The sequence below is a fragment of the Pygocentrus nattereri genome, chromosome 3 (assembly GCF_015220715.1).
Source record: "Pygocentrus nattereri isolate fPygNat1 chromosome 3, fPygNat1.pri, whole genome shotgun sequence".
In the NCBI taxonomy this organism is placed as follows: domain Eukaryota; kingdom Metazoa; phylum Chordata; class Actinopteri; order Characiformes; family Serrasalmidae; genus Pygocentrus; species Pygocentrus nattereri.
This window is the reverse complement of record NC_051213.1, coordinates 51,499,503-51,512,648: the sequence shown is the minus strand read 5'-3', so window position 1 is coordinate 51,512,648 and position 13,146 is coordinate 51,499,503. Positions and strand designations below refer to the sequence as shown.

At 46.4% G+C, this 13,146-nt stretch overlaps 1 protein-coding gene across 1 annotated transcript in view; it reads left to right on the top strand.

The window, feature by feature from the left end:
• The first annotated feature begins 714 nt into the window (after positions 1-714).
• LOC108413261 (dynein heavy chain 11, axonemal) overlaps positions 715-13,146 on the top strand; it is a 119,650-nt gene continuing 107,218 nt past the window's right edge. Inside the window, exons 1-11 of the mRNA XM_037536462.1 lie at positions 715-924; positions 1,676-1,819; positions 1,957-2,153; positions 3,049-3,241; positions 4,671-4,770; positions 6,483-6,694; positions 7,680-7,913; positions 9,363-9,530; positions 10,703-10,819; positions 11,769-11,906; positions 12,010-12,134. Of these exons, the coding sequence (XP_037392359.1) occupies positions 715-924; positions 1,676-1,819; positions 1,957-2,153; positions 3,049-3,241; positions 4,671-4,770; positions 6,483-6,694; positions 7,680-7,913; positions 9,363-9,530; positions 10,703-10,819; positions 11,769-11,906; positions 12,010-12,134 (1,838 nt within the window). The remainder of the gene's footprint in view (positions 925-1,675; positions 1,820-1,956; positions 2,154-3,048; positions 3,242-4,670; positions 4,771-6,482; positions 6,695-7,679; positions 7,914-9,362; positions 9,531-10,702; positions 10,820-11,768; positions 11,907-12,009; positions 12,135-13,146) is intronic.

Sequence of the window (13,146 nt, the reverse complement as noted above, 5' to 3'; positions counted from 1 at the left end):
CCCTGAATCTCTCTGAATCACTCTGAATTGCTCTGAATCTCCCTGAATCTCTCTGAATCACTCTGAATCTCCCTGAATCTCTCTGAATCACTCTGAATCGCTCTGAATCTACCTGAATCGCTCTGAATCTCTCTGAATCTACCTGAATCGCTCTGAATCTCTCTGAATCTCCCTGAAGTTGTGTGTTCCCCTCCGTTGCACTTTCAGGACATGCTAAATTATTTTGAGGGAATACAAAAGTATATAGAGGCAGTGCAAAACAACGGCGAGGGATACAAAAGCAGTTAGAGAATTAAACATATGTTATAAATGTGTTTGTAACCGGCCTGTAACTGCTGGAGAGAGAGAGTTTAAAGCAGTGCTCGCTCTACCAGCCCACCCTGCGGGGGGCAGCGGGGGCAGCGGGAAGGGCCGGTCGACCAAATTTAACTTTTTAACCAGTTTAACAAATGTAAGTCTTTATTTCCTCCACAGGGCGGCGCTGTTTCGGTCAGGAAAAAGGGGAAAATCGGCGAAACTGCGGTTAAAGTTTACAGCCGCTGTTTACACACAGCCCGTTTCCAAGGCAACCGCACGCCGCCCCGCCCCGCCCCCTCAGCCCAGCCTGTGCTGCGGGAGTTAAAGTTCAAACCGCTGCTAAAGTTGATCCGCCCGAACCGGAACCGAGTCAGCACCGTGCTCCTCCGGCCTCAGAGGCTTTTCTGAGAGGTGAACATGTCGGAGGAGGAAGAGAGCCGCTTCTCTGAAGACCCCAGGGCGAGGTTTGTGGGACAGAAGGTCGTCCAGATGCTGAGAGTCCGAGCAGAACTCTGGGACAGGTTCTGCTCAGAGGAGCAAAATCAGAACCTTCTCAGTGACTTCTTTGAGAACCCAGTCAGAGTGATGATCTTCAGCGCCTCCTCCGTCCTCACTGCGTCCACTGAGGTCAGTGTGGAATAAAGACCACTCCTCAGGTTCCTTAAGGGTTCTTTAGTAAGGGCAGTGGTTCTGTTTAGAGTTCTGTAGCTATAGAACCATTAGCGTGCTTAAATGGTTCTTTGCATGATGAAACATTGATGGAGAATGTGTTGTGTACGGTTCTACACGTCACAAAAAATGTTCTGCTACTGTTATGATGTTGAGCTTGTAAGAACCATTTTTGGTGCTGTGTAGAACCGTGCGCAACACCTTCTAAAGAACGCTGTGAAGAACCTAAAACCGTTTTCCTATGCAGAGAATCATTTAAGCATGTAAATGGTTCTTTGAGTGTTAATGATTCTATGTAGAGCCATAAGAACCCTTGAAGAACCATCTTTTTATGAATGTATAAGTTTTACGTGGCAACAAATAGGGTTCCTTTAACATTGTAATGATAGCAGAACCCTGAACCACAGAGCTCACTTAAATATGGCATGTAGGCCGCAGGTTCTTTTCATTTGCTGAGTTTGACTAAAAAAATAAATAAATAGTAAATTATAAACTCGGTGCTATATAGAACCATTTTCAAAAGGGTTCTACACAGAACCATATACAACACTTTCTCCATTAACTTGAAGAACCTTTTCTCCATGCAAAAAACATTTAGGCATGAAATTGTTCTACATAGAACCATTGCCTTTACTAAAGAACCCTTGAAGAGCCTGATCTTTTTGAAGAGTGTGTTTCTGAGCACTCACTGCTTGTCCTCGTATGCTAGGTGTGTTGTATGCCTGGGAGTAGGTTTTTTTACGTTCTGAAGAAGGAGAACGTCCCCGTCCTCTCTGAGAACTGCCGGAACGTTCTGCTGTTTGGGCTGCTGTCACCGTCTCTGCTCACGCAGCTGTCAAACAGTGTGGACAAGGTAAGAACCTTCACTGGAGCCTCAAAGGCCTGCAGGGAGAACATTACACTGTGAGAACGTCTCCCGTGTCCCGCTGTTGGGTTCTTCACCTGGTCTGATTTACCTGGCGACGTCTGAATTACCTGCTTTATGTGAAGGTCTGTCTGCCGCTTTTGTCGAACAAGAAGAATCACCTGACGTGGCCGAGCGTGATTTCCCAGGACGTGACGAGACACGTGGAGACGCTATCGAGCAAGGTGACGGTGGTGAACGGAGAGATCCACGGCAGAACCGTCCTCCCTGTTACCGCGGTGACGGAGAGGCTAGAGAGGCGTCCGGCGGCCGACATCAGGCTGTGAGTTTATTGACCAGTGAACGATTTCGACCCTTTTTACAGGAAGACGTCTCTCCCTGGAACGCTTTATTCTTCAGTTACGCTGAACCCGCCGCGCATTGCTCACTAGCAGCTCAACACACGTCACATTAACAGCGTCCTCCTTAATCTAAAGTCATAAAGGAGATATTAATAAAAGATATTTAATTTGATCGCATTCATTGAACATATCAGAGTTGACTGCCATTAGTAGCGATTTCCCACCACAAGGGGGCGCACAGAAACGGCTGTGAGATAGTCCACAGAGGCTCACGTTAAAGGTCTCAGGGATGTTTCAGTCAGGGAATTTGCTCATTGCTAGTAAGATCTGGATTTTTCGGCTTCTGGACCGTAGGCTTGCTAGTTTTGACCAAAAGTAGCCAAGTCACTAATCATTTATCAATCATTTAGTATTGAATAAAACACTGGGCTGACTTCACTTAGTGAAACCCGAAACCTACATAAGGCAAATTAAAGTCGCCCAGAGCAGCACACAGCACGTTCAGCTGATTACGGCTCTGCTTCTGCAGTAGTTTTGTTTCTTCTATGTGAATTAAATCTCAGGGCTGTGGAAAATTTGGGGCGTTAAGAGATGAGAGAACCGTTTGGTGGGATGACGTAACGACGTGTTTATGTCATACATAAAAAACTTGCCATTCAACAAATGTAACAGCTTCAGTCTCACACCGGGTTCTACATGTTACCACATGGTCTCCTCACCAGAGAAGTTTGGCACATGTAGGTAACTGAATGAAACCAAACGGCCACGATTGTAATTATTCCAGCGACTGTTAGCGTCTCTTTAATAGCCCCTCCTCTGGATCTCTTCCAGTGTGCGGTCCAATGTGAAATTATGCCTTTTGTTTCACCAATTCAGTCAGGACTGTCATGACGGGAGGACAGTCATGCACGCCATTGAGTCCATGGTCATTAACTGGACCCATCTGATTCAAAAAGTCCTAAAGGAAGATTCTGCAGAGCTCATCTTGAAGGGGCTGAACCCGGGACCGGGCGCTGAGCTTCACTTCTGGAGATCTAGAAAAAAGAACATCCAGAATATCTACGATCAGGTAAGTCCAGCTGTAAACCTTTACAGTCCGCGTTAACAGGTTTACGGTCAGTTTATTACCTGCTCACACCTTGTAGCTATGGTCACTGGCCATTTTATCAGAAACACCCACCATGTAGGTGCTCTCTATAGGTGTACGGCTACAGACGGTTACTGCCCAGTTTAACAGCCCCTCTCTACCCCGTTCAGCAGTGCACAGGGACCACCGTGAGCAGGGCTGAATGAACATCTAACTGCATTACTACTGACTAATATTGCAACTGCAGTTTATATAGTGATTATTTTCTGATTTTATTGGCCAACAGTAGCAGAATATCCACCTTTTCTGCCATGGTTGTGATGTCACAACACATAAAGATTTGGTTTTCTCTGATTGGTCAAACTCATCTACAGGCATTTCACACGCTCTGAGTTACGAGGTTCAGTTTCCCCTCTTAAAGCTTAAGACAGCGTTTTTAATAATGTTTGCACTTAAAAAAGACGGTTCTCCAAGGGTTCTTTAGTAAAGACTGCTGTACAGAGCCATGAAGAACCAAAGACCAGTTTGCATACTTAAATGGTTCTTTGGATTGATGGAGACTGTGAATCTTCTTGAAATGGATTGTATGTAGCTCCTCTGTGTTTTTCTGCTGTTACAAGCTTGACATCAAAACGATAGCAGAACTGTTTCTGGGGCTTTACAGAACCATAGACCACACATTCTCCATCAATCTGAAGAGCCATTTCACCACTCAGAGAACTATTTAATCATGAAATAGGTCTGAAAGTGTTCATGGTTTCTATATAGAACCAGTGTGTTTACCAAAGAACCCTTGGAGAACCTTGGAAGACTGTCTGCTATAATAAAAAATTCCACCTCTGATTTGAAAATTCTCTGAAACTACGATTTCAGTGTAAAACCGATAAATGTTTCAACATCTCCATAAGACCACCCTGACCAGATCAGACCACCCTGACCAGATCAGACCACTCTGACCAGATCAGACCAGATCAGACCACTCTGACCAGATCAGACCACTCTGACCACCCAGACCAGATCAGACCACCCTGACCAGATCAGACCACTCTGACCAGATCAGACCACTCTGACCACCCAGACCAGATCAGACCACCCTGACCAGATCAGACCACTCTGACCAGATCAGACCACTCTGACCACCCTGACCAGATCAGACCACTCTGACCACCCTGATCAGATCAGACCACTCTGACCAGATCAGACCACCCTGACCAGATCAGACCACTCTGACCAGATCAGACCACCCTGACCAGATCAGACCACTCTGACCAGATCAGACCACCCTGACCAGATCAGACCACCCTGACCACATCAGACCAGATCAGACCACCCTGAACGGATCCGTCTGTAATTGTGCACCTGCAGGGTGGAACCTTAAGAGAGATGTTTCCACTGTGGTTTTGATTTCCAGATTCAGAGCCCTGAGATTCAGAAGATGGTGAGAATCCTGGAAGCGGCCGACAGCAGTTATTACCCGTCTTTTAAAGCGCTGACCGAGGAGGTCTCTGACGGTAACTATTGATCGGTTACGAACTGCATTCGTATTATATCATATTTTACCTTGTTGTATCGAAGCATCATGTATTTTATATCGTATTTCCCCGCTGTGGGACTAATACAGGATTATCTTACCTTCAGTTGTTTTGTAGTGAATCTTATTTTAAGTTCTATTGAAGCGTATCGCGGCACGTTCTATTGAAGTGTATCGCGGCACGTTCTATTGAAACGTATCGCGGCACGTTCTATTGAAACGTATCGCGGCACGTTCTATTGAAGCGTATCGCGGCACGTTCTATTGAAGCGTATCGCGGCACGTTCTATTGAAGCGTATCGCGTCACGTTCTATTGAAACGTATCGCGGCACGTTCTATTGAAACGTATCGCGGCACGTTCTATTGAAGCGTATCGCGGCACGTTCTATTGAAGCGTATCGCGGCACGTTCTATTGAAGCGTATCGCGTCACGTTCTATTGAAACGTATCGCGGCACGTTCTATTGAAACGTATCGCGGCACGTTCTATTGAAGCGTATCGCGGCACGTTCTATTGAAGCGTATCGCGGCACGTTCTATTGAAGCGTATCGCGGCACGTTCTATTGAAGCGTATCGCGTCACGTTCTATTGAAACGTATCGCGGCACGTTCTATTGAAGCGTATCGCGGCACGTTCTATTGAAGCGTATCGCGGCACGTTCTATTGAAGCGTATCGCGGCACGTTCTATTGAAGCGTATCGCGGCACGTTCTATTGAAGCGTATCGCGGCACGTTGTATTGAAGCGTATCGCGGCACGTTCTATTGAAACGTATCGCGGCACGTTCTATTGAAACGTATCGCGGCACGTTCTATTGAAGTGTATCGCGGCACGTTCTATTGAAGCGTATCGCGGCACGTTCTATTGAAGTGTATCGCGGCACGTTCTATTGAAGCGTATCGCGGCACGTTCTATTGAAACGTATCGCGGCACGTTCTATTGAAACGTATCGCGGCACGTTCTATTGAAACGTATCGCGGCACGTTCTATTGAAGTGTATCGCGGCACGTTCTATTGAAGCGTATCGCGGCACGTTCTATTGAAACGTATCGCGGCACGTTCTATTGAAGCGTATCGCGGCACGTTCTATTGAAGCGTATCGCGGCACGTTCTATTGAAGCGTATCGCGGCACGTTCTATTGAAGCGTATCGCGGCATGTTCTATTGAAGTGTATCGCGGCACGTTCTATTGAAGCGTATCGCGTCACGTTCTATTGAAGTGTATCGCGGCACGTTCTATTGAAGCGTATCGAGGCACGTTCTATTGAAGCGTATCGCGGCATGTTCTATTGAAGTGTATCGCGGCACGTTCTATTGAAGCGTATCGCGTCACGTTCTATTGAAGTGTATCGCGGCACGTTCTATTGAAACGTATCGCGGCACGTTCTATTGAACGTCTATTGTACTGTGGTTCTTGTAAAGAAACGGCCCAAAATGACTTGGATGCCGAGCAGCCCGAGTGGCCCAAACGGCCCGAGCGGCTCAATCAGCCCGAGCGGCTCAAACGGCCCGAGCGGCTCAATCGGCCCGAGCAGCTCAAATGGCCCGAGCGGCTCAAACGGCCCGAGCAGCTCAATCGGCCCGAGCGGCTCAAACGGCCCGAGCAGCTCAAACGGCCCGAGCAGCTCAAATGGCCCGAGCGGTCCCAACTGACTGAACTGACTCCTTCTCACTTTGTCGTCTGATCTGAAGCCTTACAGAAAGCGAGAGATGTGGATCTGCACCTTCAGCAGCTTCAGCCACTCTTGTTCCACGTAGAAGAGGTGGAGTTCTCATCTCTGCATCGGCTCATCCGTCCACTCTTCCACCTCATCTTTCTGGTTTGGACCCACTGCTCGTCGTACCGTGCGCCGGCCCGCATCGTGGTGCTGCTGCAGGAGCTGTGCAACCTGATCATTCAGCAGGTGATGATGAGGTTCATCCGTGAGCTTTAGAGGACAGAATGGCTTTACCCATCACCGAGTGAGGGTCTCTATGAGGGCTCTCGATTAGAGAACCGGACCGGTTTGAGGAGCAAAAACGTAAACCATTAACACAAGATTACTGGTGTTTTCCTAGGAAAACCAAATGATTTATCAATACCATTTCTTTCTGTCCGAGTACGAGTGTGTTTTTCCTACTTTGATGCCGGGTCTGATACTGTAATGAATTACTGTTATTGAGGAAATGAGCACGGTATCGGCCCGATTCTCGATACTAGAATCGATATCGATGCTTCCCTATTATATGTAGCTGTTGAGGCTTCTGTGTAGTTTCTGTTAAATGGAAAATCAGACAGAAGCCTCAAATGAGTGGAACCTCCCCGCGTTAATGACATGCACTGTTGATTTTCTAAGCAAAAGTTTGAAAGTTACACAAATTTGGCGCCTTTTCTGCTAATTATAGTGCGCATTAGAATTTAGTTGCTTTAATTTAATGAGTTTAAAATATTGGGAAAAATAAAATTGTGCATTAAAAGTGTTTCTGTAGAGAATATGTAACTTATTTCCAACACAACATGGAATTTGACCAGGAGCTCACAAACTGCTGTGATGATTCACTGTAGGAAACACTGTTAAGACTACACTCCTCCAGGTTCTTCAAGGGTTCTTTAGTTGTATTAGAACATAAGTTCTACATCAAACCATTTCATGTTTAAATGGTTCTTTGCTTGGTGAAATGGTTCTTCGGATTGATGGTGAATATGTTGTATATGGTTCTGCTATATAGAATACATTCTCAATCAATCTGAAGAACCATTTCACCAAGCAAGAGAACTTGGCTTCTGAATAGAACTAAAGAATCCTTGACGGAGAACCGTCATGTTGAACAGTATAGTCTTATTCCATGTGTGGAGAACCAGTCTGTTGGATTTAAAGAAATAAGGACGTTCTCTCTTCGCTCCCTCAGGCCTCCTCCTACCTGAGAGCTGCGGAGCTGCTGAGAGGAGACACTGAGGAGACTCTGGAGAAGCTCCAGGTGGTGCTGAAGCTCCTGACGTGCTTTAAGGAGAGTTTCCAAGCCTACAGAGGCAGAGTGAGCGTCTGGGCCGGCGCTGGAGGCATAAGCAGCTGCTGGGATTTCCCGTCGGCTCTGGTCTTCACTCGGTTTGACAGCTTTCTGGCTCGAGTGCTGCTGTTGGAGGTGAGGCCATGTCTGCTCTGGGTCCAGCATTTGCGCTTTAATTGCCCTCTGCCTGAATTTAACTTAAAGGAGAATTCCACCATTTAAAAAAAAATTCTGCATAACTCAGTGTGAGGTGCAGTCAGAGTTCAGAGGGTTTGGTGTGAAACGGTCCAGATGTCTTTACAGTGGTGGTGATGGGAACCAGGCGTCGCCATGACTACAACACAGATATAGACACTTTATTTACCATCCAGAACCACCAGAGAACCTACACGAGTCCATGTCTCGGGGAGGGGACGCCTGGTTCCCATCACCACCACTGTGAGCAGCTCTGACTCGGTCAGTTCCTCTAGAAACCAAACCGCTCTGAACAGCTCTGTTCACGTCTTAAACATTTAATTATGTAGAATTTTTTTAAATATTGGTGGAATTTTGCTTTAAAGGGATTGGTCAGAAATCTAACTTATACATTTCCCTCCTTAACCTTGAATGTGGATCGAACGGCCAAGACACGTTTGGTGTCTGAAGTTTGCTGATATAGTTTTACCACTGGAGCCGTGAGGCTAATGTTGCTAACAAGTAACAGAAGCTCATATCCCACCAATTAGCAGACTGTGAGCCCTAAAAGACTCGATTCTGGTGCCCTGTTATCTGTGAACATGGTGTGAAGTGCCCTGATGGAGCTGAAAACTGAGCGGCCATGCTTTAGCGTCACCGGGCCAGACGGGGTTCTGTAACGAGAACACACCTGTGCCGGTTCCTCTCTAAGCCTTTGGTGCTGGATTGTGGTAAAAACCAGGTTACATCACCGCTAAAACCAGGCCCAAAGATCTGCTGCTAGCTGTCCAGCCTGTTTCTGCTTCTGAGAGGTGCCGTTTATTTTCCCAGCATGCTGCACATCTCAGACCTGCGGGCTTAGGAAGTTTTCAGCCACAACTGCTACCTTACGTTACATCAGTGTGCTGACCGGCTTGATGGACAGTGGCGATGAGCGCAAGACAAAGCATTGGATTGGTTCAGAAATTACACACTTAGTTTATTCCCACGTTTCCCCCAAATTCATTTGTCCCCAAATTAGCTCAATACTGTTTATATAATATATAATGAATAATGTTTATATATATATATATATATATAAAAAACACACACACACACACACACACACACACACACACACACACACACACACACACATCTTCAAAGCCACTTCTCCCTCTGGGTCTGCTGACATAATCCTACATAAACGTTTATCACTGCTTCTTCCTTTCATCATATAATTCATGCCTTTATGAGAGATGACACCTGTTGGAAGCATTAATGTAGGCTTATATCAGCTGTAATGATCAGGTTGTGTAGCCTTATGAGCAGCACTCTGCAGTAAAGTGCTACCGATTTTTAAAGCAGTAGATCAGAATGAAATAGACCAGCGCTGCTGTGTGTTTAACTGAGGCTCTGTGCGCTTCTCAGGATCTTTTCTCCACCATGCTGGAGCTGCAGAAGCTGGAGAAGCTGATCTTCGGAGGCGTTAAGGGCAGAATGTTCACCGAGCAGGTTTCTCTGCTGCTCTCAGAGTTTCAGCAGCTCTGTAAAGGAATCACGGACAAAGATTATGACCCACTGGACCTAACGTCCCAGGTACGGAGCTAAAACCTCCATCGGTTTGTTCAAGGTGTCACAAAGTGCAGCTTCCTATGAGGCTGACGCTATTGAATAGATTAGTAATCAATTAATGAGGATTAGCTGAACAATAATAAACCAAAGGTTTCTGCATAAAGAAGCAGAAAGACACTCGGAAGCTGAGCTGGGCGATATGGAAAAAAGTCATGTGACAATACCTGGAGAGGTTTAAATGATACGGAATGTGTTTCTACATTCATTCATTGGAAAAGACAAAATAGAGCCACATTTAAAACCATCAATACAATAATTTATATTCCGTTATATATTGCGGTTATACTGTATTAAGCCAATGCAGCACTTAATCTAAAAGCAGGACTATTCAGGCTCATGCAGCATGTTTACACTCAGAGAGGCTTATGGTAAAATATTGTGCTGATAAATATCAGCCAGCACTGTAACATGAAGAACTCCTGGTGCAGGGAGAAGTCACAGGTGATGAGACGTGATGAGCTGCGTGTGGCGGCGCGGCGGCGTCAGGGTGGTGCTGTGCGGTTCGTTATGGTGACGGGGTTTTATGAAGAGTCCAGTCTGTGTGTGTGTGTGTGTGTGTGTGTGTGTGTGTGTGTATATAATTGTTTTCCTTATTTATGTTTTCCTTCTTGAACAAAAAGCCTGGAGTCTCATTAAATCAATCACAATATTGCTTAGAAAAATCACAAATCATTCACCTCTACACACTTAAAAATATGGTTCTTCAAGGGTTCTTTAGTAAAGAAAATGGTTCTATATAAATAGCACCAAAAAGGGTTCTGCTATTGTCACAGACTTCACAGTGTAACAGTAGTAGAACCCTTTCTGATGCTATAAAGAACCCTTTTCAGAAAGGTTAGATAACGAACCATATACAGCACAATCCGAAGAACCCATTCAGAACCATTTAGTCATTTAGCGGGTTCTTTGAGTGTTCGTGGTTTTATACAGAACCTTTTTGTTTACCAAAGAACCCCTGAAGAACCTTGTGTGGTTCACATTAAGCAGCGTTTCTGCGTTAAAGAGGTTCTCAGAGTTGGTTCCGCTCGGTTAAAGGAGAGGAAACGTGGAACCGGTTTAATGGGGAAACGCTGGTCATTTTTCCGTTTTATCTTTGATGCTGATGGTGCGGTGACTGTGGTTCCGTCTCTGTGCAGGAGTTTGAGGAGGACTGTGAGCTCTTCAGAGAGGAGGTGGCAGGTTATGACCGGCGGCTCGGGAACATCTTCTGCTCTGCGTATAGAGACTGTTCAGGACTGGAATCTGTTTACAAAGTGAGTTAAATCCGTCACCATGACGACCCGATTCCCTGCCCGTTAGTGCCCATCTGATCAGAGGCCTTTAAAGGCCCCGCATCGCACGTTTCTCCGGAGCCTCGTTTCACCTGCGACATCACCGTTTTCAACCTCCCTTCAACCCTTAGGATCAAACAGGTCGCTATATGTAACAGAGCACTGCTCTGATTGGCTGTCCTGTATCGCGCCTCACTCAAAACGCAGTCCAGGCTAAAACGCTCAACTTCAGCATAAAAACAATCAGGGGATGAAACTTTAATAATGTTTACGTATTACATCAGAAAATTATTAATTATGAATTAATATGAAATCGGCCTTTAATACTGAGCGTTAATTCAGTCACAGTGAGGCAGCGACTCTACTCCAGTTTTACCGTTTAAACAGCTCCACTCTGGGTTCTGTTTCATGTCTGTGGGTAATGGAACTGGATCAGGCATAGAGGGTTCTTCAAGAGTTCTTTAGGAAAGACAGTGGTGCTGTGTAGAACTATGAACGTGCAAAGGAACCTTTGCGTGATTAAGGTGCTCTTGGCACGGTTAAATGTTTCTTCAGAGTGACGCAGAATGTGTTGTAGATGGTTCTGTGTAGAGCCAAAAAGGGTTCTTCTATTGTTACAGTATCAAGCTTGTATTTATCACCTTTTAGGTGCTATGAAGAACCGTTTCTAGAAGATTCTATATAGAATCATCTACTGCATATTCTCCATCAATCTGAAGAACCCTTCCACGGAGAACCTTTAAATCATGCATACGGCTCTTTGGGTGTCCATTGTTCCATACAGAACCGCTGTCTGTATTAAAGAACCCTTGAAGAACCCTCTTGTTTAAGTGCAGTCATTATAAACAGGCCTTCCCCGACTGTGAAATATCTACGAGTCGGGAATGATGTAATGTGTGTATCATGGCGCGGTTGCTGTTCTCCTTCGAAGCTCTTGGCTGTGGTCAGTCCGTTTCTGGACAGAGGGATTGTTAAGGACTCGTTCACTCCCAGTTTACCCAGACTGGTCCGGCTGTTTGGGGACGAGCTGGAGAGCTGTAAACGCCTGTTTGACCATCAGCTCCAGCAGGTATCGCAGTTTTCTTCATCAGAACAGTGTTGCAGGTGCATTACCCACAGTGCTCCTCCCCGATGGGCTGACCGGAGCCGTGCTGTTTATGGTTTGTGTCCAGAGGAGGAGAGGTCAAGCCCTGCTGTGTAAGAACATGTCCGCCATGTCCGGCGCTCTGAAGTGGGCTAAGATGCTGAGAGCAAGGATCCAAGCTCCGTGGGAGAATTTCCGGCTCGTGCTGGACGTGTAAGTGTCCTGGACGTTCTGCGTTCTGCTGAATTTGATCTACGTTCTGTATGGACGAGTTCGAGTCTGCGCTTCTGAATTTTCTGTTTAAGTAAAATAAGATTGAAAATGAGCAGAACGCAGCGCCCGTGAGCGGCTCAGGTCAGTTTTAGAGGTGAGCGGCTCAGGTCAGTTTTAGAGGTGAGCGGCTCAGGTCAGTTTTAAAGGTGAGCGGCTCAGGTCAGTTTTAGAGGTGAGCGGTTCAGGTCAGTTTTAAAGGTGAGCGGCTCAGGTCAGTTTTAGAGGTGAGCGGCTCAGGTCAGTTTTAGAGGTGAGCGGCTCAGGTCAGTTTTAAAGGTGAGCGGCTCAGGTCAGTTTTAGAGGTGAGCGGCTCAGGTCAGTTTTAGAGGTGAGCGGCTCAGGTCAGTTTTAAAGGTGAGCGGCTCAGGTCAGTTTTAGAGGTGAGCGGCTCAGGTCAGTTTTAGAGGTGAGCGGCTCAGGTCAGTTTTAAAGGTGAGCGGCTCAGGTCAGTTTTAGAGGTGAGCGGCTCAGGTCAGTTTTAGAGGTGAGCGACTCAGGTCAGTTTTAAAGGTGAGCGGCTCAGGTCAGTTTTAGAGGTGAGCGGCTCAGGTCAGTTTTAGAGGTGAGCGGCTCAGGTCAGTTTTAGAGGTGAGCGGCTCAGGTCAGTTTTAAAGGTGAGCGGCTCAGGTCAGTTTTAGAGGTGAGCGGCTCAGGTCAGTTTTAGAGGTGAGCGGCTCAGGTCAGTTTTAGAGGTGAGCGGCTCAGGTCAGTTTTAGAGGTGAGCGGCTCAGGTCAGTTTTAAAGGTGAGCGGCTCAGGTCAGTTTTAAAGGTGAGCGGCTCAGGTCAGTTTTAGAGGTGAGCGGCTCAGGTCAGTTTTAAAGGTGAGCGGCTCAGGTCAGTTTTAGAGGTGAGCGGCTCAGGTCAGTTTTAGAGGTGAGCGGCTCAGGTCAGTTTTAAAGGTGAGCGGCTCAGGTCAGTTTTAGAGGTGAGCGGCTCAGGTCAGTTTTAGAG